The sequence below is a fragment of the Rhipicephalus microplus genome, chromosome 5, assembly GCF_043290135.1.
Source record: "Rhipicephalus microplus isolate Deutch F79 chromosome 5, USDA_Rmic, whole genome shotgun sequence".
In the NCBI taxonomy this organism is placed as follows: Eukaryota; Metazoa; Arthropoda; class Arachnida; order Ixodida; family Ixodidae; genus Rhipicephalus; species Rhipicephalus microplus.
The window spans coordinates 60,460,335-60,487,390 of record NC_134704.1 but is presented as its reverse complement, the minus strand read 5'-3'; the positions used below and the strand labels follow the sequence as shown (position 1 = coordinate 60,487,390).

At 44.6% G+C, this 27,056-nt stretch overlaps 1 protein-coding gene across 4 annotated transcripts in view; it reads left to right on the top strand.

The window, feature by feature from the left end:
- The window catches only part of LOC119173844 (hepatocyte growth factor receptor), a 98,739-nt gene that overhangs the window by 6,684 nt on the left and 64,999 nt on the right, over nucleotides 1-27,056 (top strand). For 3 of the 4 annotated variants that reach the window (XM_075895561.1, XM_075895559.1, XM_075895558.1), the window contains exons 2-11: nucleotides 3,567-4,794; nucleotides 7,660-7,839; nucleotides 9,928-10,056; nucleotides 10,770-10,943; nucleotides 11,770-11,918; nucleotides 13,022-13,160; nucleotides 14,113-14,249; nucleotides 15,475-15,663; nucleotides 18,066-18,177; nucleotides 20,011-20,262. In XM_075895561.1, the coding sequence (XP_075751676.1) occupies nucleotides 3,589-4,794; nucleotides 7,660-7,839; nucleotides 9,928-10,056; nucleotides 10,770-10,943; nucleotides 11,770-11,918; nucleotides 13,022-13,160; nucleotides 14,113-14,249; nucleotides 15,475-15,663; nucleotides 18,066-18,177; nucleotides 20,011-20,262 (2,667 nt within the window). In that variant the 5' untranslated portion in view covers nucleotides 3,567-3,588. The remainder of the gene's footprint in view (nucleotides 1-3,566; nucleotides 4,795-7,659; nucleotides 7,840-9,927; nucleotides 10,057-10,769; nucleotides 10,944-11,769; nucleotides 11,919-13,021; nucleotides 13,161-14,112; nucleotides 14,250-15,474; nucleotides 15,664-18,065; nucleotides 18,178-20,010; nucleotides 20,263-27,056) is intronic. The other variant, XM_075895560.1, reaches the window with a different exon arrangement.

Genomic DNA, 27,056 nt, shown 5'->3' with positions numbered 1-27,056 from the left:
TCCCGCGACCTGGTGGTCAGCAGCCGAGCCACTAGACCACCACGGCGGGGCGAGGCTGACTAGCTCAACGCGTAGTGCTAACAATCCACGTGTTTTGTGAAAAAAAAAGTGGCGAGGAGGAGACATCGCGAAGGGTAGAGAAAGCGAGAAAGAATCTATTGTCTCGCCTTTGAACTCAGGTTGGTTTAGGGGCCCTTTAATCCCGTTTCCCGAAACTAGCCTCCGTATTATAGAACACCCATTCACTCAACGCTCCACCTTCACTGGAGAAAGCCGATGGGAGTGCCATCTCTAGGCAGGGAAAATCACTGCATATCAGTGATAATTTGCTGCTATTCTTGAGTACCGCAGCGTCATTTCTAGCCGAGCAGCGGCGCAGTGCACAACTCTGTCAAGTGAAGGGTGAAAGTCGAGTCGAGGAGCGTTTGTGAATACGGGGGTAGGTCTGCTCAGCCTCTCGCTGCCACAGCCATAAAACACAATGTTATTCATTTTCATGGGAAATAACTGATGTATGCAGCCGTCACTGACCAATGACAGCATAGCAAGTTTGTTAGGCAACTTCAATGGCGTGTGGACACCTGTATTTTCCATGCCTGTTTTATCGGTTTTAAAACGGCTTCTTGCAGGAAAAGGGGTGTTTTTGAGGATGCGAAACGCCAGTGTACTCTAAGTACAGTATTTCTCTGCAGCTGCTCCCTAACAAAAGCTAACCCAAGCTTTGTTACTTAATTACGAAATTATTATGGTTAATTATTGTGTAAATGCGGGACTACAGTCACTTGGTTCTGCAAGAACATACGTTCGTCACATGAATGTTACCCGCCTCATGGATGAGTTTTACCAATTTAATGACATATTGAAATTAGGCTACCCAACGCCTCCTTTATGAATCATCGAATTACCGGAATAAGAATGGAATACCAGCAACGTAATCTAATTTTCCCCCGATCCGATGTCCAGTGCGTGAACGAACTAAAGCATATTCAACGAAGGAACGCTCTAAACTTTCTCGCGAGTATCAAGAGAGAGGGATATGTTATCTGCCTGCTAAAAACGGGTTTTCTCCAATAAAATAGGTTGTGTCATGCCTCCTCGGAACGACAGGGTGTCGACAAGCGAACATGTGCGTGGAATGCCCGTTTAAGTGGTGCACAGTATAGCGTAGTGACGAATTCACCATCGCGTGCAGACGACCGAAAGATGGTGCATACCCGGAATGAGAACTTCAAGTGAAAGTGGGCGCCTGCAAAGCGTCGCATCAGCGACAAATTCTGGTGTGTTAACCAAGTGGTTTTTTGTGCGACGAGCTCTTGATTTTGCTGTCGAGGCTGAAATTCTTTGAACGTGGCAAGCAGTGTGAGTTGCAATTCGTTTTACTTTTCTTCAAGGGCGTCTACGTTTTATTATGTCAAGCGGCCGTGACAAATGTTGCACCTTAACAGGGCTCGCGCGTTGTTCCTACCTCTGATTGAATTCCGGAATTCATGCGTTTTAGAGATGGGTTCGCGAGACCACCTATAACCTAGGAACGCGACCGGGAAGAACGCGACATTCTCCACCGTCGTAGAAAACAAGGACGATGTGTCCGGGGTCGTCGGCTCTCCGACGCGGTGCAGAAAAGGCACTCGGGTCAGACCGTTCACAAACAGGCGCTTAGTAAGAGGTTTTAAGAGCGCCCATATACGAGCTCACTTCGAGTGGCCCTAGCGTGCCCAATTTCAGTCATATATTTGCACGGCGTTTCCGGCACTGTATTTTTTTTTTATTGTTTAGAGAAAATTCTGCAGACAAGTACTGCGCCATAGTGCTTTTATTCCTTTACAAATCTTTTACAAAAACGTACTTTTACCATCTCGCCCTTTTATGTCTTCTCAGAAAGAAAATAAACATCTAAAGTCAATTCGCAACATTTCCTCCCTTTTACGTTTCTTATTATTTGTGTTTAGTTATCACCAATATCCAGCTGATTGTGTTTTACAATTTCTGAAAATGTTGCGTGTACTTTCAGTGTGAATGTGAAATATTTGAAATTTGCGCCATATTTAAGAGGTGGGACGTGGCTTCACATGGTGCCGCCTGTACTCGGCGATCCTACACACTACCACCAACCTCTCACATGGCTGTATTCATGCGCAGCGGAGAAAAGTGAGGGACATGCTTGGTGAGCTTGAGCAAGCTAGAGTACTCTTGTCTTTGTTTGGGCTTTTGTAGAAGTGGGGGGAATGTCCTGCTTCTTTTGTTCCCCTTTATGCACTTTCTTGCCATCTTTTCAGAGCGTCCCACAAGACAATGTTGCAATGCATCTTTAGCGTTGTCTTTCTTACATTACGGCGTTGTGTTTCCTGCCATCACTGCATTATGCACTTTTTTTGTCATCTTTCGAGTGTGTTTCTCATTACAGCTCATGAAAGCCGGTCTCCTAATGTGCTCCGCACTTACAACTACAGCCACTTCCACGCCTGAAAACTCTGAGCCGAGTAAACAGCAGAACTGGCAAGCGCCATCACACGGCGAACGAAGGCCGAGTTGTTTCTTCATCCTCTTCCTTCTTTTATTTCCTAGTCCTTCCTTATCTCTTCCTACAGCTTTCTTCGTTCTTCCTCATTCTACGTTGCCCTTTCTCCTCCTAACCGATCACCGTTCCACATCCTCACTTTCTTTTCGCATTTGAGTGGTGGTGGTGGTGGTAGTGGTTAGAAGATGAGAAAGGCACCTAATTTCTGCAGCCTGGTCGGGAGCATGGCGCAGTGCCTGCGGGGAAGGGAAATGGTAGAAAAATGGAAAGAAGAGAAAAATATTAAGTGAGCAGTGGCACAGTCGTCATCAGCACGAACAGCAGTCCGGAAGCAAGGGTAGGGGTGGCAAGGGGCCCGTCCTCAGCGGTAGGCCATGATTCCTGTCTCGTCCAGGAACTCCACCAGGCTCCGGAGCGCTGGTAGATGGGGACGAGATGGGAACAGCAGATGCTCCAGGGTGGTGGCAGGAAGGCCATGTCTCTGGTAGGCTGCGGTGACCCCCGAGCGTTCCTGGGCCAAGGCAGGGCAGGCACAGAGGAGGTGCTCGAAAGTCTGAGTGCTAAACAGTGTAGTATACAGGGCTATGCGATGCTTTACTCTCTCCCCTCTTTCTTGTTCATCGTCATCCTTACATCACCTCCCTCTCAGTGCCCTTTAGCGCCTACTTGCTGTGTGCTCCTTACAAAACTATATATGACGTGCTCTGCCGTCTTCCCTTCTATCCTCCTTACTCGCCCTCTCATCTCTTCCACATCATAATTTCTCTTTCGCACCTCTCGCTATACTATACTAAGCATGGCTATGCTATGCTTCTTGCTGAACTATTTAACTCTAGACAAGACAATTACGTGATTCAAACTCTCCTCTTCTGGTTTCTTTTCTCCTCACTTTCGCATGACTCCGCCTCCCTCACACTTCTTTCCCACCCCCTTGCTATATATGATACGCGTGGCTTCGCTGTTAAAAATGAAAAAAAAAAACGTTTAGCTGCCTTATTCTTGCGTTTAATGTCATTATTACATTCTACGTTCTGTTTTTGATCTGCAGGAGCTCCTGATGCTACTGTAATATGCTGACGGCGACCGACTACAACCAGGCACACCGTGCGACACATCATAATCGAAAGAGGCCGATGGAGCAAAGAAAGAACCTTGGACATCTGTTAGCTGTCACATTGCTTACACTGAATCTCACTAATGTGTTGACTTCCGAAGCTGGTATCGCCATCGAGACGTTTCAAACTCTTGTAGGACCAGCACAAAATATTCTGTACCTCAAGCTTTCGCAACACGAAGGTGTCATCATCGTAAGCGTGCGAAACGCCCTCTACGCGCTATCACCAAGCGGCCTGTCAGTCAGGGCAGTTTACAGGACTGGCCCTGAAAACGACAGCTTGATGTGCCCGCCATATCCTCTGCCCTGCAGCCACAACCGGAATTTGACGGACAACATCAGCCGCATCCTGCTGCAAGTCGGCGCCGAGCCCCTCGTTCTGGCCTGCGGCGTTACGTCACAGGGCATGTGCTCGATCCACGACCCTCTGCAAGACCTGAAGCTCACGTCGTCCATGGAAAAAAAGGTCCCGGACAATTACGTCGCCTCGAAGCGCAACACCGTAGCCTTTTTCGCAAAAAGAAACGACGGAAGAAACGTCCTCTTTGCCGCGGCAGTTTCGGACGGACGGCCTCCGCAGTACCGCCTCTTCCCCCTGTCTGCGAGAGTGCTCAACTCGTCCGGCTCCTTCACGCTGCTCTCGCACGCACGCGCGGCCTCTGTGGGCGTTACCAACAAGCCTAGGGCATCTGAAACACTTCGCTTTGTTTACGGCTTCAGTCACAACGGTTTCGTTTACTTCGTCGAGGTGCGGAAAGTGCTCGTGTGGTCCCGGTACTCCTTTGAAACACGCCTGGTTCGAGTGTGCGAGAACGACGAACCTTCGTTCCGCACATACGTGGACGTGCCCATCATATGCCCCGGGCAAAAAGACGGGCTGTCAGTGGCCACCAGTGCCCACCTGGGGCCTTCGATGACTGCGAGTGCCGGAGGCAGCGACAGCAACGCAAGTGTTCTCGCAGTGGCTTTCGGAAAGCCTTCCGCTATAAGGGCGAAATATTTCGCACTTAGTTTGTCACTTTCAGCGGTGTGCTTTTTCGACATGAACCACGTGGAAAATGCATTCAGGGAGACCGTCGAAAACTGCAACAAGGGTTTGTCGAGCGCGAGGCTGTCACCCCTGTACCACGACGACGGCCATGACCTGATGTGTTCTCATCAGGTGGGTATAAGAAATGTGCTGACTCAGACCTCAATATGCCTGGTTTTAACAATAAATACGTCGCAATGCTAATTATTTGAACAGGCTGGACAATCACGCGTGATCGCATCTGCATTCTTATACGGAGAATGGCTCTAGAATATGTGACTCTCGTGAATACATGTCGACTGCGTTACTAATCCCAGGTACAGCGTGAGATAATAATTTAGAATAACATAACGTTGAGCTAGTTGGTTACGCATTCATGCCGAAAACCAGTGGATGCAAACACAGCGAGAGAGAGAGACAAGTAAAGACTGTACAGGCGCCGACTAACAACTGTAACAACGAATAATAACTGAAAAGGCGCACAAAACGCGCCTTTTTAGTCTGCGTTTGTGGTCTACCGGGCTCAACCATGAGCCCGGTAGGCTACCTTCCTACCTTCCTACTTCCTACCTTCCTACCTTTCTTTCATCCTTATTCTCTCTCTCAACGAAGATGAAACGTCTCTTTACAGAAGTAGCAGTAACTCGGTTGGGCGTCAAACTTGCACAACGTGTTTATGAAGGAAAGTGTGAATTTAAGGGCTCGTCCTCTTGGTTAGACACAATAAATGAAAAATAACGGGCAATAATGCCAAGGAAAGTATAGGGGATCATATTAGAAGCGATTGTAATGTAAATGTGAAGAAAGAGGAGTGAATGAAAAGATAACTTATCACCGGCATATTCCAAACCAGCGACGTTCGAATAACGCTTTCAATGCCCTACCACCATAGGTTGCCGAACTCACTCACAAGCCTACTCCCTTGGACTCACTCAGACTCAGATTGAGCCGTAAGTCTGAGTCTAAGTGAATCCGAGTGAGTAATCTTTTCTCGAGTCTGAGTCCGAGTTAGTCCGGTTGAAGAAAAGTTTCATGGGTGTGAGTTTCGAGTGAATTTGGCCCGGGAAACTTTTTGTGAGTCTTGAGTCAGAGTCAGTCCAAAGCGCAAAATATATTTCTTGGATGAGTATGAGTGACTTTCACTTTCTTTTGCCGACCTAAGGTCCTATCTAGTCATCTTCAGCATTACGATCAGGCTTACCCATTGCTTCACGTTTACACTAATGCCTCCGAACATCATCATCATCATCATCATCATCATCATCATCATCATCATCATCATCATCATCATCATCATCATCCTGACTACGTCCACTGCAGGACTAAGGCCTCTCCCATGTTCCGCCAGTTAACCCGGTCCTGTGCTTGCTGCTGCCCATTTATACCCGCAAACTTCTTAATCTCATCTGCCCACCTAACCTTCTGTCTCCCCCTAACCCGCTTGCCTTCTCTGGGAATCCAGTCAGTTACCCTTAATGACCAGCGGTTATCCTGTCTACGCGCTACATGCCCGGCCCATGTCCATTTTCTCTTCATGATTTCAACTATGATATCCTTAACCCCCGTTTGTTCCCTAATCCACTCTGCTCTCTTTTTGTCTCTTAAGGTTACACCTACCATTTTTCTTTCCATTGCTCGCTGCGTCGTCCCTAATTTAAGCTGAACCCTCTTTGTAAGTCTCCAGGTTTCCGCTCCGTAGCTAAGTACCGGAAAGATACAACTGTTATATACCTTCCTCTTAGGGGATAGTGGCAATCTACCAGTCATAATTTGAGAGTGCTTGCCGAATGTGCTCCACCCCATTCTTATTCTTCTAGTTACTTCAATCTCGTGGTTAGGCTCTGCGGTTATTACCTGCCCTAAGTATACATAGTTTTTTACAACCTGAAGTGCACTATACTGCCTATCTCGAAGCGCTGCTCTCCTAACAGGTATTCCAAAACAGTGTCGTTCATAAAATATCTAAATACTGATTATTTTATAGAAGTGAATTGCGTGGGAGGGGAGGGGGGGGGGCTTGACCTTCTCCAACCAACTCTTCCAGATAATTTCTTTATGATTATATTTTATGCTGTCATCTCTTCCAAGAAAAATGACCTTACTGGTATGGGAGCACACGCAACTTGTTTTCGAATATACATACTATGTCAAACGGCACCCGTAAGAACACTGATTGCGTGAGATAGCCGTGTAAAAAAGCATTGACGTCGTGGTCGAAGAAGCTAATTCTAGGATGCCGGACTCATGAGTCGACTCGCTCGGACTCACTCAGATTCAGATCTGAGTGAGTCCATCCGAAGCAAATTTTCGTGAGTGAAAGTCTGGCTCGGAAAAAAAAATTGGGGGGTCTGAGTCCGAGCGAGTGTAATCCGAGCTCGAGATATATTTCTTGAGTGAGTATAAGTGAGCTTTACAAATTTTGCCGACCTATGTCTACACCCCTGAGCTACAGCGGCGAATGACCGTAGCTCAGTGGTAGAGCATCAGACGCGTTATTCGAAGGTCGCAGCTTCAGTTCCTGCTGGTGGTATAAGTTATCTTTTCGTTCGCTTTTCTTTCTTCGCATTTACACTGCAAATGCTTCTAGCGACATCCTCTATAGTTTCCTTGTCATTATCGTCTGTTATTTCTCATTAACAACGTGTATAGTTATGCAACTGGCACGGCCACCTTCAGTGTGAAAACTGAAGTGTTGACACCCGCTGTCACAGCGTCCGGCATGTCACAACGAGCTCAGCTTCACGACTGCAAAATATTCATACAGTAAACCTGTAATGCGACTCCATTCACATGGTGAGGCTGAAAGATTGATACCTTAGTCACCGTCGGTTAGAGTTCTTTAACGCGGACCAATAATACATAATATTTACTCGCATTTCCAGGTGAAACTTGTCAGATAGCAATCGTATGGCTCAGTTACAAATAATTATTCTATCACATTTCCTTCCTCTCGGTTAATTTAACGATCATATTATTTTCTTTACTTCTATATCTTAGGAAACAGAAGGCCGGGACATTTGCGGCCCAAGTAGGAATCAGTACGTAGAAGGTATGATTCCTCTCGCTGGGCGAGCAACTATAACGCTGACAAGAAGGCTCGCAACTTCGGTAGCCGTAATGAAGCAAAATGGTTCCGCCGTGGTGTGGATCGGTGACAGCCAGGGAATTCTGCACAAGGTACGTACCAAGAAGAAACAGGAACGAACAAATATAGGGCGTTATTATTTTTAACGCGATCACGTTAGAGCTCGTTTCGCAGAAATTCTGGCGATGGCGAGTTCGTTGCGAGCGAAACATCATCATCTTATGCGTGACCGCAAAATCGAGAGCGATGCAAATAAGAATTAAAAAAAGATAAAATATTCTGGAGCAGAGTAGGAACCAAACCAGGGTTTTTGAAACCAATTGGGGAATGAATCCGGCTTGTTTGCGCGGCAAGCGGATGTTCTACCAAATGAGACCCGGAGATATTTGGGCATCACCGCTACCTCATAGTCGCGAAAACTTATTGTAATGAGATTTTCGTACAAAAGAATGAAGCAAGTTTCAATCGGATATAACTTCATATCGCTTTGTTAAACACTCGGCAAACAAGCGTGGCGAATCTCAAGAATGTGATTCATCCGAAGTCCGATGTGTCGAAGCCTGTACATCCTATAATTTTCATGGGGTTACAATCACCGCTGAAGGAGCGGTGCTCTGCCATTGCGTTCCAAGTTTGGCATCAAAATATAATAAAATATTTTATAACACTTGAGTACAAGCGTTTTTGTTTCACCTTCGAAACTACGCGTTATCTGCGCGTATACATTATGTAAACGGCAGTACTGTACCAAGTGAGAAACACTTGGTGTTTCGTCTGCTGCGCTTCTGTTCAAATAGCCTGCGCCCAACGCGCCTCTCGCTTTCTTGTTAAATCGGGTCATATGAGCATGAATGTGCGTCTATTTAGCCTGCTCGTCGTTTTCCAGTCGGTGTACATGAGTTTTGGCGAGAAGCGATCATGAAAACACTCGATGCAATAGTATGATACGCTACATCTATGCCTCTAAGGTGGTGAGTGGACGACGATTCGCCTAAACTTCAAACGCATCTTGTAAAGCTCCAACGTCGCAGCAAATCAGGAGACGTAGCGGTCTTCAGCCTCTTTGAACAACAAAGGCACTGCTTCATCGCTTTGCACCGCATTCCACAACCCACGCTGCGCGAAGAACAAAAACCGTAGCTGTAGAAAAAGTTTCACGGGCAGTTCACTATAGCTAACGCAATCATGTCAGAAGCCTGTACATTCCACAATTCCTATTGAGGTACACGATCGCAGTGCCAGATTCCACTCTAGGTATGGACCCGAACAAAAGATGCTCCAAGGAACAGTGGCACGCTCAGGACCGTGAGTGAGAGCGTAGACTTCGACCCAGTGCGACCGACGACGATCGCACGAGTGAAGCCTACACATGCACGATGCCTCGCCATCGAGACACTTCCCCAGCTTCTCGGGTCTTCCCTCTTCAGGTACTATTGGAAGGCCTTTAAATTTTGATTGATTTGTGGGGTTTAACGTCCCAAAACCACCATATGATTATGAGAGACGCCGTAGTGGAGGGCTCCGGAAATTTCGACCACCTGGGGTTCTTTAACGTGCACCCAAATCTGAGTACACGGGCCTACAACATTTCCGCCTCCATCGGAAATGCAGCCGCCACAGCCGGGATTTGATCCCGCGACCTGCGGGTCAGCAGCCGAGTACCTTAGCCACTAGACCACCGTGGCGGGGCAGGCCTTTAAATTTTCGTGATGGCGTTAAGATGAGTGTACACAATCCACGACCCCGATTTCGCAGATGGACTATGTACCTTCACGCGCAGAAGCAACCGTTCCACAGTTGTTAGTGCTCTCCTGTACGCTGAACTAGCAGTGCGATGAACAAAAAGACCTAATTCTCACTGTTTCAGCGTTTTTTTTTAAGTTTTTATGTGTGAGTCTTTTTTTTTGTCAGTTTCTGGTGGCGACAGGGTCGCACGGCGCAATTAATACTGCGTGTCTTTTGACACACCCGAATGGTATTGTCACGGGGTGAGAGTACAGGAGGAAGAAATGTATTTACGAAATATACAGACAGAAATAGAATCAGCTGCTGCCAAGACGGCACAGCGACGACACGTGCGCCATATCATTCGTCGTCTGCATTGTCTTTTAGGGAGCATTCTAGTTCCTGATCGCTTGTTACATGTTTTGACTGTGAGCGTTGTTGCTCGTTTGTGGCAGTATTTGTTGCAGGGCGAAGCACCACGGCTGCTTGCAGCACTGGATGTGTCGCATATAGGCCGTGAGATTTCTAGGAACTTTGCCTTGGACAGCGACGGCACGTACGGATATTTCCTAATCGGCAACAAGGTGCGCCACATTGAAGCATTACGTTTCAGAGCAGGTGTACAGTCGTGAGCAAATCTATTAAAAACGACGACACCAGCCGAAAATAAAACTTTCTCCTAGCGCAGCGCCAAATTATAGCATTGCTATAAAACATTGTATTGTATAAACTTGAACATTAAAGCTTCGCCACCAGATTTCGAGCAGCACACTCTGGCTGTAGAGATGGAAAAATACTTATGGCAAAAGTTGGCTTCACAACTTTTTCTCGCGACTGTACACAGCTCGACAACAGTGACAAAACGGGTTAAACTTCGTGAGAGTAATATGCAAGCGTGAAAATGTGATGGGAACACAGTCACGTGCCATGCCTTCTTCACCTAAATTAAGCATAAGCTCAGAACGTCCTTTGTCTTCTTGTTTCGCCTATCCAACCACTCGCCAGCAATTGGGTTTATTTATTCTTGCGAAGATTATTTGGTCGCTAACCCTAATAAAACAGCTATTGAAAGCAGAAGATAAGATTGCAAATTGGGATGACCAGATTGGTCAATGACTGCACACTTCTGATATTGTGCATTTTGCGTAATGACTACCATGCTACAGTCAAAATACAACCATAATTCTCCCCTATGTTTCCAATGTGATAGTGGTCTCTTTGAATGATTTTACCTTACAAAGAAATGAGATCATCGCTGAAACTCCCCTTCTTTCACCCTTCGCACTTGTGTGTTTAGGTTGCGCGGATTCCTGTTGGTTCCTGCAGAGTACACGGAACCTGCTCTCAGTGCATAAAACGCCAGGAAGACCCGCTGCGATGTGGGTGGTGCGGGCACTACTGTGCCCACTTTGCGGAATGTGCCGATCCAGCAAATTTTACCCTTGAACGTTGCCCAGTGGAGTTGGAGCGGGTATGTGAAAGATAATCACTTCTAATAGCGTGCCAACAGTGCTAAATTTAGGTAGAGTTCATACGTATGCTGTTAAAATGCCTTTGAAACCGGCAGCAATTCGCTGTTCTTTAGTAGATATGTCTTTTCTGATGTCATTGCTTTCGAGTGACGATATGATCAGATCCGCTAACCTGATATCATGATGCAGTCAGCACAGCAATGCGTCAGGAAAAATAGAAATTTTTTTTTCATAAACATTTTGGAGAAAGAACACCTATTCATATTTCGCAGAAATGTGTGGGCCTGTATGCGTGGTCGGAATAATGCAAGAATATTGAAGGATATTTCGCGTGTTACTTAGCGAGAACAATAGCTTTGCATGTGAATTCAATTGAACGGAGTGGCTTCGAGGTCATTTTCAATTGCGAATGCAATTGGTAGGGCCAAAGTCATTGTGATATCTGCCCGTATAATACCCCGTTTGCCAGACCGGCATTTGTTCTGGGTGAGTGTCTCCTGAATTATAGGGGTCCGTCACCAAACGTCATGGGGCCCATCGTCTCACAGGAACGCCATGAGACTTCGTTTCGCGCTCCTCCTTGTTGCTTGTGAGAAAAAATGACATCTTGAAAGGCCCCTTGCCTGTGACAATATTTTTGTGAGCTGCTTGCTTTTTGCAAGCTGAATCACATTAATGTTAGCCAGTTTCTCGGACACTGGACAGCGTTTTCTGACCACGCATGCTTAAAAAGTGTCGCAGTGCCCTTTTAAGCCTTGTACACGGGCGGGTGGCACAAAATGTTGTGGCTATGGGGTATTGCACGCACATTTTTTGACATTTAAGGTATATCCGCTCAACGGGCCTGTGTCCGGTGGCACTGTCATCACGATACTGGGAGACAACTTGGGCTCGCCTGAGCGCAAGCCTTACAGCAGCATCGAGATATTATTCGGAAACCGCACTTGTAGCATCGTTGACTGGTCTTCGAAGCAGTAAGTAAACATTTTTCTTGCAAGATTTTTAAGATCACTACTAAAATAAATTGTCATATTTTCCTAAGGGCACGGGCCTCTAACCTTAGTCTAACCAATGGCGGTCTATTGGACGTATACTGGTGTGAAATGAAGCATCTAGAATTGACATCGCAGTTTATTTCTGACAACAAGGTACAGTTTCTACAGACTTCACAATGCGTTTGAAGTTAGTCAATGTGTGTTAATGTTACGTGCCTCTGTCAAGAAAAGTGCGTTTCCTTTTAGATACGTGAATTATAAAATAGTTGAACGAAGCATCGTTCATTAGTCTAAACTCAGCTTAGACACGCTGATGCCTTCGCCAGGTGGAAAGCAGTTTTACACGCCAAATTCGGCGTCTTCAACACAGGTTTTCCTAAGGGGTTCCTAACTTATATATGGCAGATACTCTTAACGTCTTCAGGGCCACCACTCCTTGCTTTAGCGCGGTTTTGAAGCGCTATATATAGTGTTAAAAAGCTCGTTTCAATAGAATACCGGGATCGGCGTCAGTGTTGTTGTCGTGAGCGAAAAAATAATCATCTTAGCGTGACTGAAAATTGAGATAGATATATCTGCTGATTGTATAATGCAGTCGTTTCGCAGTAAATCGTGGTTATCAACAACTCCCTGCTGGCGTCTTCCTTTCGTCTCGTCTTAAGCACTGTTTTATTCGTCATCTAAAATGATATACTTTACCCTCCCTCTCTTTTCCTCCCTTCTCCTTAATCTTACTATACTTTCGCTCCCTTTTTCTACGCTATACCACAAGTTCCTATGCTGTACATAACTTTGTTATACTGGATTTCTCTTGCGTGGCGCACAACATTGCTATGCTTTGCTTTACCTTCTCCATTCATTTTACCCTTCCCCACCTTCACATTTCTCCTGCACCATTACTTTTTTCCCCCACTGTCGTTTTATACTACTTTATACAACGCCCCTCCCTACATTGCTACGCAATGCATAGTTTTGCCTGCGTGATGCGAAGGTATACATGAGATAACAGCTCACGACAGCCCGAACCCCTAATGCGCTCGGCACTTAAAGATATTTACACCATGTATCGCTTTATGTTTCAGAGTGAAATGTAGGACGCCCCCTGTGCAGCAGAGCTCGAAAGTAGACGTTGTGGTAAAGGTGATCGACATTTTCAGCAATACCGGCAAAAGTTATCACGTTACGGAAAATCGAACAGTTCCCTCTGGCTTCGAATACAAAGTATGTGTTCAGTTGTTGTTTTTGTTGTTGTTGTTGTTGTTGTTGTTGTTGTTGTTGTTGTTGTTGTTGTTGTTGTTGTTGTTGTTGTTGTTGTTGTTGTTGTTGTTGTTGTTGTTGTTGTTGTTGTTGTTGTTGTTGTTGTTGTTGTTGTTTAGGACCAAATAATTCGTCTCTCTTCACTTGAGTGCTGTGGTATCCAGCCCTTTCAATGTGTACTTATGCACTTCTCGCATGCATTATATGAGGTGACAACATCTTATTGTTCGAGTGTGCTTATATCTCTACGTAGTGCGTGAAAAGAATTGTCCGCCTTATAGAATCTTACGGGGCCTTTAGCACAGTTTTGACTGCTGCAGTAAAAATCGCGTTTGAGTGCGATGACACAAAAGTTGCTCTGGTGTGACGTTCTGTGGTTTGGGTATCGGTCACCGCATAATGTGTTCGTGCTCGTGTATGTGCGTGTGTTCGCAACAGAAAAAGCGGGAGAGGGGAACACACACACAGAGAGAGAGAGAGATTCGTTCCACTTACCCGTGCATTACGCGAGACACAGTAGTTGCAATCATTACTTAGTCCCAACATCATCCAACTTCTATCTTCTTTTTTTCCTTTGCCCCATTTCTTCAACGCCAGATAGCCAGTCATTATTATCGATATGGGAATAGTAAGCCTCTTAAAGCTTTACGCTTTGTTCACTTCATGGCATGATCATGTTTTCAGGCGTTCAGGAATGTAAGATCCACTTGCGTCAGGCCATTTCTTTAACATAAGGAAAAAAATGCTGAACCCCTGCAATTTTTTATGGCCTGGAGTGGTGGCACAATAACACTTTATACTTACAACCGATCTATGAAGTAAAGATACTAATTCTCTGGCAGGTTACTCCTGAAGCCTCCTTCTTGGTAGGCGTTTGACTGTGGCACTAGGAGCATCGTCTGGTGAACTTTTGCAGGTTGTATCGTTCACTGCAGTCGCTCCAAATTATGGACCAGTAGCCGGAGGAACCAACGTTTCTTTGAACGGAGTTAACCTCGACATCGGCTTAGAGCACGTAGTCAAAATCGGCAGAACCTTATGCCGAATACGAAGGTGAGTGAAGACCACAAATTCCTTTCTAATTGTGTATTAATAATAATAGTAATTATTATTATTATTATTATTATTATTATTATTATTATTATTATTATTATTATTATTATTATTATTATTATTATTATTATTATTATTATTATTATTATTATTATTATTGTTATTATTATTCATGTTTGTGAGCCTCAGCTTGGCAAATTTCGCCAATACCACTGCCATAGCGAGTTAAATTCACATTGTATCTCCAGGCTCACGACTTCAATTAGCACGGTAGCTGATTTTGATGAATAGGCTGCATCTAAGCGTAAATAAGTTCCACTGTGTAATATCTCCTTAGTCACGAAATAAGAGTTGTCCCTTTGTGTCCCTTCAAATCAGAGAAGACTACTAATTTCATTACGTATGTGTCTTGCTGCTCGTAAGTAAACTGTTTTTTTCCCCTCATTTTCACGTTGCTCGTTGGTGAAACAACACGTTAAAATTATGCGCAAATGAATTATCACCACCCTAGTGTCGTGTGGTTTCTTAGTTCCTAATGTATAAGTAATAACAAAACAGGCTTAACATCGCAAACCGAGAATCGGAGTCTTATAAAACAGTTGTATCAACGCTGCTTTCAAGAGCTTCAGTTGTTCATGCTTCTCAGCTTATTTACGATCTTATCATGAGGTGGGCGTCTGAAGTTTCCTAAACTTGAAGTGAGCTTCACTTGTCCTGAACTCTTACAATGAAAGGAGCAGAGGCTAAAAAGGCTCACAGCTATACAGCTTGGCAAGAGACCTCAGTTCCTAATTACAGTTCCAATGATTCATTGCATATTATATATGAGAATTATGCCTCCAGAAGTAAAACAATAACGCAACAATGACTGGTTACACAACACGACTAAAACATGAACTGCTTCACCGCATGATGCTAAATGGTAATCAAAGTACGAGAAATCAAGAAGAAATTTATTATGCCTACTCAATACCATATTGTGTTATGGGGTACTGAATCATGCTGTTAAAACGAACGTCATTCTACTCTATGAGACTGTCTGAGTGACCTAACTATGGTGATATTTGGTATTATCTGTGTTGCTTAGACTAAGTAATGTTATTCTGTTGCAATGAACATATTTTTGTTGGTACCTGTCTATAAGTAAGGCTAATCTGACGGCACTGAATATTTCTGCTAATGAATGAATCACAATTGAGAACTCTTTTTCGGTCTCTTACCACAGAGTGGAAAACAAGTTTCTCCATTGTTCGACGAGCTCCGTAAGCCCCAGATTGCTTCAGAAGATGCAAGTAAGGCTGTTTATAGATGGCGCTGAGGTTCCTTTCAGTACGGCGGATAGTCGACGCCCGACGTTCACGTACATGCCGAACCCCGTGATCGAGCACATCTCTCCCTCAAATGCAACTTTCAGGTCAGTAACCGCCAAAATTGTAACGGCTGATTGTTTCGTGGCTACCACGGTTGTCGTTGGGTATATTGAAAAGGGAGCAAAAGCCAAAGCCGCATGTAGCCAGAAGCCGCCGTGCCATTTAATGTTATCGTGAAGTTGTAACCAAACAAGACTGTTATTACGAGGACATTTTTTTTTATTTTGGAAGAATAAATAATATCATTGTTAAAAAGAGAAAACTTTAATAAAGCAGCACCTTTCTTCTTTTGCCACTTGGTGTTCCATCCGCAATTAAGTTGCAAATAAATCAATAAACTATGTAGCTTCAGTAAACCTGCATATAACTTTAGGGAGCGAACGGAGCTCTTGACAAAGTCCGAGTAGCTTAGGACCACACAAGCGAACAAGTCATTAGTAAAAATAAGTGCGCTAACAGTTTTTTCCTTAAAGCTACGCACCGAAATTGATTATTACAGTTACCATAATACAAGTTGGAGGAGTGAAATATTCTTGACAACGAGCGGTCCAGGTTCCTTTCGTCACGAATCTTCATTTATGTGAAGTTTGCTCGGGGTCACGCGCTGTGCCTCAGCAGCGGGAATGAATTGGCGCGAAGCGTCAGCATAGATGACGGAAGACATGAGCAGCGTGCTATAGCAACATGTTTTTTTTTTCACATGCATGAGACTTCGTCATCTCATCTTTGCAGGTGAACGACATACGTTATCTTCAAATATTAAGGGAAAAAAAGCACCGCCTCTGTGGCCTGGTAGTTACGCTGCTCAGCCACTGACCCGAAGGTCACGGGATTGAATCCCGGCCACAACGGCCACCACAGCGGCTTGTGATCTTAGATTAGGTACACCTACAAGAACGTGACGAGGATCAAAAGCACTAATCTACTGGGACAGAGAGAAATTTGATGCTCGATCATAATCACTGTGGTCACAATGACAGTGGTTATGACCCCAAAGTAGTTACGAACAGGAGAGAGATAAAAGACAGGGATGTTAGCCCACCTAAAAAAATTATTTACGTTATCTGACACTGGGGAAATGGATGGGGGAGTTTGAAAGTTAAAGGTGGGGTGAGAGAGGCGCAGTGCGCGCACACGCGCGTTTATGCGGTAACAATATCGCTATCGGTGTATAACCACCCCTGCCATTCAGTTACCTTCGATTCAATAAGCACTGGGTCAGCCCTTGTTGACGTCCCAGCGAAATATGTGGTGGCGTTATGCCTGGGTTGTCGATTGCTGCTTTTGTGGCGTATGGTTTTGGTATTGAAACTCAAGTGCATGATTGGATACCGTGCTGATGCGATACCATTTAGCCGCAACATTGCTGAAAGTAGTTAGCGCTCTTGTTACCTGCACCTTCACCGTAGATGTACGGCTGTAAGTACGTAAATTTGCTTCATGGTTCGTTTCTCTTCTAAGAAACTGGACTTTTCTTTTACGTGCTGAGCTGTAACGTCCTTAATAAAAATGTTAGGCCCGAGTGGAAATCCCAGCACAGCCATAAAGAAAGCTGGAAGAGTGCCCTTTCTAGAACCCTTGGTAAACTCTCTTGGGGCTACTAATAAAAGTCCGCCACAAAAGTACCCGCCATGCCATAAATCGTAATTTTTGTTAAGTTTGGAAGCACCCACTGTGTTTTTTTTTATTCTGCGGAGAAGCGATGTATCCGCTTCACGATTGCAAAGAATTGTGTGCAATTTATTCATGCGGGGGCTGATGACGATCAATAATTATGGCTGGGCCATTTGTAATGGGTTGGAAACATTCAATGACCCACTGGTTGCACAATTCGCATTGTGTAACGCGTGGTTGTAATTTACTTATCTATCCCGCTATATTACACATGTCAACGTGGTTCTTTCCCAGCATAACGCCTGTATATGGTATTGTTTGCGTTGCCTTATCGAGCACTAGAGTGGTTCAGCGGTTGAATACTAGGCTGCCACGGAGAAGACCTGCAGGGTCGAACCCGGTTTCATCCTGGATATTTCGAAATTATTTTTCGTGTTTTTTTTTTCTTATTTCGCGCGATAGCGATTACGGACTCCGGCGGTGGCAAACAAGAACGGTCCCGAAAACGGCCTTTCTTTACATCTCACCACAGCTTTCACCGTAAATGGTTATTCAGGAACTAAGCGACAACTTTTTGTAATTGGGAGCTGAAAAGGCCTCGTGCATCAGCGTAGTGCAACAGATGGCGATAGTGGGGGGCGATAGCGGAAAATATTAATAATAATGCATATAAACGCATTTATTAATGCACTTTACGCGCACATGTACAAAAAAGTGTGTTTCTGTTAAATATTAAAAAAACGGTACTCACTGGGGACGTTCGTGGAGAAAAATATCTCACAGGATAATTATCACTAAAGTTTTGGCCACCGAAACAACTTACTGTTTGCAGCGAGAACTTCACCATCGTGGCAAACGGCTTCTTTCTGGACAGCGTTGCGGCTCCAAAGATACTTTTCCAAGTGGATTCTCTTAACCTCAAGAAAAGACAGACCTTAGTAAAGGTAAGAGACCATGCTTAGTGAAAGTAACACATTGGTTCGGTAGACCAAGCCTTAAGGGTCACATAAAGATCGATTTCAGCTCGCTGCGTAAACTGTAATTTATTGCAACACTTGAAAGCTGTGACTTGCTGCAGATCGCTGCGGCTCAGCCAACGGGTTCACAACCACCCATTCACAGAACGACGTGCTCTGGTAGGGCGACGTCACTGAGGCTGCTGATCTTATTGGCTGTGTAATGCATGGAAGTAAAATTGGCTCATAGGGTGGCGGCACCTGTCGGGGCAGATATCAACCCCTCCGTCTTCGTCCCAGTGACCAAACGACGTGCGTGCTTCCGGGCACACAACTGTGTGATGGCCTCCGAGATTGCACGCAACCTGTCATGGCACAATCTCGGAGGTCTCATCGTGTAGTGCGCTCATAAGAGCTCTACTATCGCCAGCGATGCTACAGCATTTCTCGTGAGTTCAGCAGGCACGAAAGAGGTGAGAAGGAGGATATGATGCAATCATGTAATTGTCCGTAGCGGCATTGGTACATTACGTGTCGCTCAATTAGGCTTGCGAATGGTTTGACAATGCTCAAGCCTAAACACCGACAAAACTTAAAGAAAAACGTTTTGGGATCCCTCTAAGTGGCGCGAAACATTTCAATCTTAGTTTACCGAGTACATGTGCGACCACTTCTTAAATATTCAGCCGCAAATGTGCAAAAAATTCCTTAATATAGCGCAGTACTCTTACTTTGATTAACATTCCCATTTGTTGCTATCGCATTTATTGCTTCGCCCTTGCGGTGAAACTGAATTTTTCCATGTTGCAGAAGGGTAAATTACTTTGTCATTCCATCTGCACAACTATTTGCTGTGGGCTTTTTGCGTACACTCTGGTGAACGTATAGAAAAAAAAGTGTTGTGTTGACAAAATTGTAATAAATTAATAATTGAAAGTAAAAAAATTACCACGCCAGTGCAGGACGCGCAACACAGTCACAGTGAATGGTGGAAGAGCGGCCTTTCAAGAGCATTTTCTAAACACCCTTCGGGAACCTACTTCAAGTACACTTACTAGCACTAGCACACCCTTAAATATTTTAAATTAATATATTATGATTCAGAGTTCAGACTTGCTGTTTCCGTGATTTCTTAACAATCCGTGACAACTTATATGTTTTTCATGAAATATATATCGTAAATACCACAGTAATTGAACAATCTTGTCTTTGTAGTTCTTTCTAATTATTGATTCACATTCAGATAGCATAACCATCCCACAAAAATCATATGAGAACAAATATCTAAATAAACTTATATAACCATATGTACAATATGTGTTTATCTCTGTTAATTATTGCTAGTTATGTTTATTTTTTGTTCGTCCAGCTTTTTGCACATTTTCTGTCTGCTTTCTGTTACTTTTTTTTTAACGCGAAAGTGTTGTATGCCGAGGTCCACCAAAACTTCAGTAACGTACTTCCGCCACGGAAATGACGTCAAAAAAATACACACGATCACATGAGAAATTGTGGCGTAAAAATATTTCGACAGGAAGTTTCGTTAACGGCAGTCGCACCCACGAACTGACGAACGGGAGTGGAACCCACAATAGCGGCCAGGCCCGCTATTCACTGCGCCATGGTCACACCCTTTGTTAACTTTATTTCCTTCTGTTTTTTTTTTCGTTTACACATTATTTCTCTCTTTTGTTTTAATCTTTTTTTTGTTTTGTTTATAATCGTTCTTTTTATTTCTCCACTTACACAATTCGCCATTCGTGTAGGGCCGGTGTTTTTGTGTGTGTGTGAGTTTGTCTGATGCAGTGTTTTGTCTCGTAGGATTGTCGTGTGTTGGCGGGAGGCCGCACGATGCTGTGTCCCGGACCATCTCTGCTGCTGTTTTCGGTGATCAGCGAAAACGAACTGCGCAGTCACAGGTTTCGCGTGCCGGCGTTCATCAGCTTTCACATGGACGGCCTACACCTTCCGCCTGGCTTTCTCGGCAGGGCGGGCTACTTCAATTTCTACTACCTGCCGACATCCGCAATGGGCAGCTACGCAGAGCCTGCAGTCACCACTGCGAAAACAGTTGTGCGTACTTTTACCGCCCCTTTGTCCGTAGGTGTGACAAGATCCGACACCAGTGGAAGCGAAGCTTCACCCCGCTCCCCCCTTCTGCTTTCAAAAGAATCTTCGCAATAGATGCAAACCCGGACAAGGATGTGGAAGGGCGAGGGACGGAGGGTGGGCTGGGGTGGAGGAGGGGTGAGAGTGGGATCATGACTATGTAGGCTTTTTACGGCCGACGACTATGATTGTTGTGTTCCAAGAGCTGTTTACTTATCATTTTAACCATCTTGAACAACGAAAACACCTTGAAAGACAAGGATGAGCTAGAGACGAAAAACAGGGACTCTGTATACGCGCCTCATCTTCCTGGTCTTTCGCGCTGTTTATTGCATCTAGCTGGAAGTACACCAACACGCCCAACTATCTGTTCTGGTGCAATCCCTTGTTACCCCTCGGTGGGACCTAATGCGGGCTGTTTTGTAAGGCAAATAATCACTTCAGTGTCATGATTGCATCCAAAGGTAAGCTTGTTCATTTTGGAACTCGACCAACGGGACCAGCCACGGAGTCAATGAGGGTGGCGATTTGGGCTTGTTGGTATGGTTGCATGATGATGGATGGTAGCGCAGACAACGAACACGGACAAGAGAAGGCACATAGACACAACACAGCGCTAACTTTCAACAACAGTTTATTACACGCAGATCTCCGTGGTGTATGCGATCCACCACGCCAACGTCGCACGTGCGTAGCTCTAAACACCATCAAATATAACCAACGCGCGTGTTCCAATACTTTACAATTTTATATTTTTCAATCTTTTTTTACTTTTTCTTTCTTCCTTTTATCCCATGTTACCACAAACCCTATCGCGAATACATGTAATCAAGTTCCTTATCTGTCAACACCACTGATGGGCTGCTCACACACGTGTCACCTAGCTCTGCAATTCTGCCGGCCTCCAATACCAACCGCGTCATCTCGTGCCTACTTCTATTGATTATAACCGTTTCCTTGAATTTCGGTGTGCACTTACATCTCTGGCAATGAAGGGAAAGAAAACCATCAGGAACAACACTATTTACTTTGTTATTGTGCTCGCGCAAGCGATCGTTTATGCATCTACCGGTCTGACCGATATAACACTTTCCACAAGTAAGTGGAATGAGGTATACAACACACATGATGCACTCCACAAATAGGTTTCTATGTTTCTTTTGGCATACATTTGATTTTCCCTTGTCTGGTCTTGTGCTTCTGCACAGACTCACCAACTTATTGGGTGCCGAGAAAACTACGTTAGTGCCACATTTTTCCGCAATCTTTTTTATCCTGTGAGAAACCTTATGCATGTATGGAATCACGGCAAAACTTTCCTTTCTTGAGCTCACCCTATCCATCCCTTCACATCTTTTCTCCAGCACTTTTCTGTGCAATCCTTCAGCAACGGACACGACGAGGCTCTTGGGGTACCCGGCATTGCTTAGCCTCGAGACCTGTTGTCTGAAGCTTTCATTCATGAGGCACCGGCAGGACTTCTTTAGTGCCTCACTCAAGCACATCTTCGCAATGCCTCGTTTTACCAGTTTAGTATGCGCTGAGTGAAACTGTAGTAAAGGCTTACTTGCTCTGGGCTCGTAACACCAGCATGTTTTTTCATCTGAGAATTGAAAGTTAATGTCAAGAAATCTGAGCCTTCCGTCACATGGCATTTCAAAAGTCACTTCAAGTGGGTTAAGCCCCTCACGAAAAACGCTACACACGCTATTACATTGAGTAGCAAAATCTGCAGTTCTGTCATTGATAAACACTAAAAAGTCATCGACGTACCTAAATACGTGCACAACATTGTATTCATTTAGGCGTCCTGATAGCCTCCTGTCCATTTTAGCCAAAAACAAATTACTTAAAACTGGTGCTAAGCACGAGCCAATGCATACTCCTTGTTTTTGCAGATACAGGGTACCATTGTTTTCAATAAACGTTGACGACAAGTAAAACCTAAGTAATTCTAAGAAATTGTCGACGGACGTACCTGCTTGTGAGCTAAATCTAACGGCACCGTACTCATCGATGCATTCGCCAACACTTGTTAATACTGCTGATTGTGGCAGAGAATAGTACAGATCTTTTATGTCAGCCGAAAACGCTTTTAACCCTATGTTTTTTCGTTCCCTGACGAAACTTATCACTTGTTCCGAATTTTTTGTCAGGAAGGGGTCATTTATGTCAAGCAAGTTTAATGTTCTTTGCAGATACACAGCTACAGCTTTTTGCCACGTGTCCTTCTCCGACACTATCACTCTGAACGGTACTCCTTCCTTATGCGTTTTAGCACTAAAGAACACATCCAGACTGTCATTTTTACTTTTTCTGATACCGCTAAGCACACCTTCTAGATTCATCCTCTTACAAAGTTCTATTGCTTTTCCCCTCACTTTTTCAATCGAAATACTTTTCTTTTCGCTGAACACTGCCGTAATAGCACTTTTAGCCTTTTCTTTAAATTCATCATGCGAGAAAACCGCAAACCCTCCTTCTTTATCGACTGGAAGTACACTCAGAGCATGCTGTGTCAAGTAAGTTTCCACGCGTTTGAGAGGCAAACTGCGGCATGGAGGCCTACACAATTTTAAAGCGTCCACACCTTCGTTGATGATCCTGGTGGCTTGATCCTCGGGAACCCGCTTCGACACTTGACGTACAATTGATACGAGTTCCGGCTTGTTCTTTTGAGGTTGCACGGCAAACTTTGGCCCAAGTCCCAATACTTCTAGTACAAAGTCCGGTAGGCAGATGCCTTCTGCCACATGAACGTTGGAGGTTGCACTCACGCGCACTTTGTCCACCAAATCACGTAACAGTCGTAATTGAAGCTTCCAGTGGAATTCTATCATTTGGTCTGCCAGACGTAGATGCTTTCGAAAGTGAATCTCCGCTGCATATGACTCGTAAGTTCGATGCATCTGCGCCCGTAGGTAGGCTCTGAAAAGGCGTACCTGTCGAAGCCATTCTGAGCGCTGAATTTTCATGATCCTCGTTCTGTGCCCATCTGAAGGGGTACACCCTCCGAAGAGCGCTCGAACATCCTCTGGTAGAATCTTGTTCCTTATGGAAAAACTGAGCGTTCTTGCCTTGCACACGGCGTTGACGATGAGGGCTACAACACCCGAAGGATCTCGCAGTACATGAACGAAAGAGCCCGTTGAACGAGAAATGAAGTCAATGAGGGTGGCGATTTGGGCTTGTTGGTATGGTTGCATGATGATGGATGGTAGCGCAGACAACGAACACGGACAAGAGAAGGCACATAGACACAACACAGCGCTAACTTTCAACAACAGTTTATTACACGCAGATCTCCGTGGTGTATGCGATCCACCACGCCAACGTCGCACGTGCGTAGCTCTAAACACCATCAAATATAACCAACGCGCGTGTTCCAATACTTTACAATTTTATATTTTTCAATCTTTTTTTACTTTTTCTTTCTTCCTTTTATCCCATGTTACCACAAACCCTATCGCGAATACATGTAATCAAGTTCCTTATCTGTCAACACCACTGATGGGCTGCTCACACACGTGTCACCTAGCTCTGCAATTCTGCCGGCCTCCAATACCAACCGCGTCATCTCGTGCCTACTTCTATTGATTATAACCGTTTCCTTGAATTTCGGTGTGCACTTACATCTCTGGCAATGAAGGGAAAGAAAACCATCAGGAACAACACTATTTACTTTGTTATTGTGCTCGCGCAAGCGATCGTTTATGCATCTACCGGTCTGACCGATATAACACTTTCCACAAGTAAGTGGAATGAGGTATACAACACACATGATGCACTCCACAAATAGGTTTCTATGTTTCTTTTGGCATACATTTGATTTTCCCTTGTCTGGTCTTGTGCTTCTGCACAGACTCACCAACTTATTGGGTGCCGAGAAAACTACGTTAGTGCCACATTTTTCCGCAATCTTTTTTATCCTGTGAGAAACCTTATGCATGTATGGAATCACGGCAAAACTTTCCTTTCTTGAGCTCACCCTATCCATCCCTTCACATCTTTTCTCCAGCACTTTTCTGTGCAATCCTTCAGCAACGGACACGACGAGGCTCTTGGGGTACCCGGCATTGCTTAGCCTCGAGACCTGTTGTCTGAAGCTTTCATTCATGAGGCACCGGCAGGACTTCTTTAGTGCCTCACTCAAGCACATCTTCGCAATGCCTCGTTTTACCAGTTTAGTATGCGCTGAGTGAAACTGTAGTAAAGGCTTACTTGCTCTGGGCTCGTAACACCAGCATGTTTTTTCATCTGAGAATTGAAAGTTAATGTCAAGAAATCTGAGCCTTCCGTCACATGGCATTTCAAAAGTCACTTCAAGTGGGTTAAGCCCCTCACGAAAAACGCTACACACGCTATTACATTGAGTAGCAAAATCTGCAGTTCTGTCATTGATAAACACTAAAAAGTCATCGACGTACCTAAATACGTGCACAACATTGTATTCATTTAGGCGTCCTGATAGCCTCCTGTCCATTTTAGCCAAAAACAAATTACTTAAAACTGGTGCTAAGCACGAGCCAATGCATACTCCTTGTTTTTGCAGATACAGGGTACCATTGTTTTCAATAAACGTTGACGACAAGTAAAACCTAAGTAATTCTAAGAAATTGTCGACGGACGTACCTGCTTGTGAGCTAAATCTAACGGCACCGTACTCATCGATGCATTCGCCAACACTTGTTAATACTGCTGATTGTGGCAGAGAATAGTACAGATCTTTTATGTCAGCCGAAAACGCTTTTAACCCTATGTTTTTTCGTTCCCTGACGAAACTTATCACTTGTTCCGAATTTTTTGTCAGGAAGGGGTCATTTATGTTATGTATTCGTTGTCTGCGCTACCATCCATCATCATGCAACCATACCAACAAGCCCAAATCGCCACCCTCATTGACTTCATTTCTCGTTCAACGGGCTCTTTCGTTCATGTACTGCGAGATCCTTCGGGTGTTGTAGCCCTCATCGTCAACGCCGTGTGCAAGGCAAGAACGCTCAGTTTTTCCATAAGGAACAAGATTCTACCAGAGGATGTTCGAGCGCTCTTCGGAGGGTGTACCCCTTCAGATGGGCACAGAACGAGGATCATGAAAATTCAGCGCTCAGAATGGCTTCGACAGGTACGCCTTTTCAGAGCCTACCTACGGGCGCAGATGCATCGAACTTACGAGTCATATGCAGCGGAGATTCACTTTCGAAAGCATCTACGTCTGGCAGACCAAATGATAGAATTCCACTGGAAGCTTCAATTACGACTGTTACGTGATTTGGTGGACAAAGTGCGCGTGAGTGCAACCTCCAACGTTCATGTGGCAGAAGGCATCTGCCTACCGGACTTTGTACTAGAAGTATTGGGACTTGGGCCAAAGTTTGCCGTGCAACCTCAAAAGAACAAGCCGGAACTCGTATCAATTGTACGTCAAGTGTCGAAGCGGGTTCCCGAGGATCAAGCCACCAGGATCATCAACGAAGGTGTGGACGCTTTAAAATTGTGTAGGCCTCCATGCCGCAGTTTGCCTCTCAAACGCGTGGAAACTTACTTGACACAGCATGCTCTGAGTGTACTTCCAGTCGATAAAGAAGGAGGGTTTGCGGTTTTCTCGCATGATGAATTTAAAGAAAAGGCTAAAAGTGCTATTACGGCAGTGTTCAGCGAAAAGAAAAGTATTTCGATTGAAAAAGTGAGGGGAAAAGCAATAGAACTTTGTAAGAGGATGAATCTAGAAGGTGTGCTTAGCGGTATCAGAAAAAGTAAAAATGACAGTCTGGATGTGTTCTTTAGTGCTAAAACGCATAAGGAAGGAGTACCGTTCAGAGTGATAGTGTCGGAGAAGGACACGTGGCAAAAAGCTGTAGCTGTGTATCTGCAAAGAACATTAAACTTGCTTGACATAAATGACCCCTTCCTGACAAAAAATTCGGAACAAGTGATAAGTTTCGTCAGGGAACGAAAAAACATAGGGTTAAAAGCGTTTTCGGCTGACATAAAAGATCTGTACTATTCTCTGCCACAATCAGCAGTATTAACAAGTGTTGGCGAATGCATCGATGAGTACGGTGCCGTTAGATTTAGCTCACAAGCAGGTACGTCCGTCGACAATTTCTTAGAATTACTTAGGTTTTACTTGTCGTCAACGTTTATTGAAAACAATGGTACCCTGTATCTGCAAAAACAAGGAGTATGCATTGGCTCGTGCTTAGCACCAGTTTTAAGTAATTTGTTTTTGGCTAAAATGGACAGGAGGCTATCAGGACGCCTAAATGAATACAATGTTGTGCACGTATTTAGGTACGTCGATGACTTTTTAGTGTTTATCAATGACAGAACTGCAGATTTTGCTACTCAATGTAATAGCGTGTGTAGCGTTTTTCGTGAGGGGCTTAACCCACTTGAAGTGACTTTTGAAATGCCATGTGACGGAAGGCTCAGATTTCTTGACATTAACTTTCAATTCTCAGATGAAAAAACATGCTGGTGTTACGAGCCCAGAGCAAGTAAGCCTTTACTACAGTTTCACTCAGCGCATACTAAACTGGTAAAACGAGGCATTGCGAAGATGTGCTTGAGTGAGGCACTAAAGAAGTCCTGCCGGTGCCTCATGAATGAAAGCTTCAGACAACAGGTCTCGAGGCTAAGCAATGCCGGGTACCCCAAGAGCCTCGTCGTGTCCGTTGCTGAAGGATTGCACAGAAAAGTGCTGGAGAAAAGATGTGAAGGGATGGATAGGGTGAGCTCAAGAAAGGAAAGTTTTG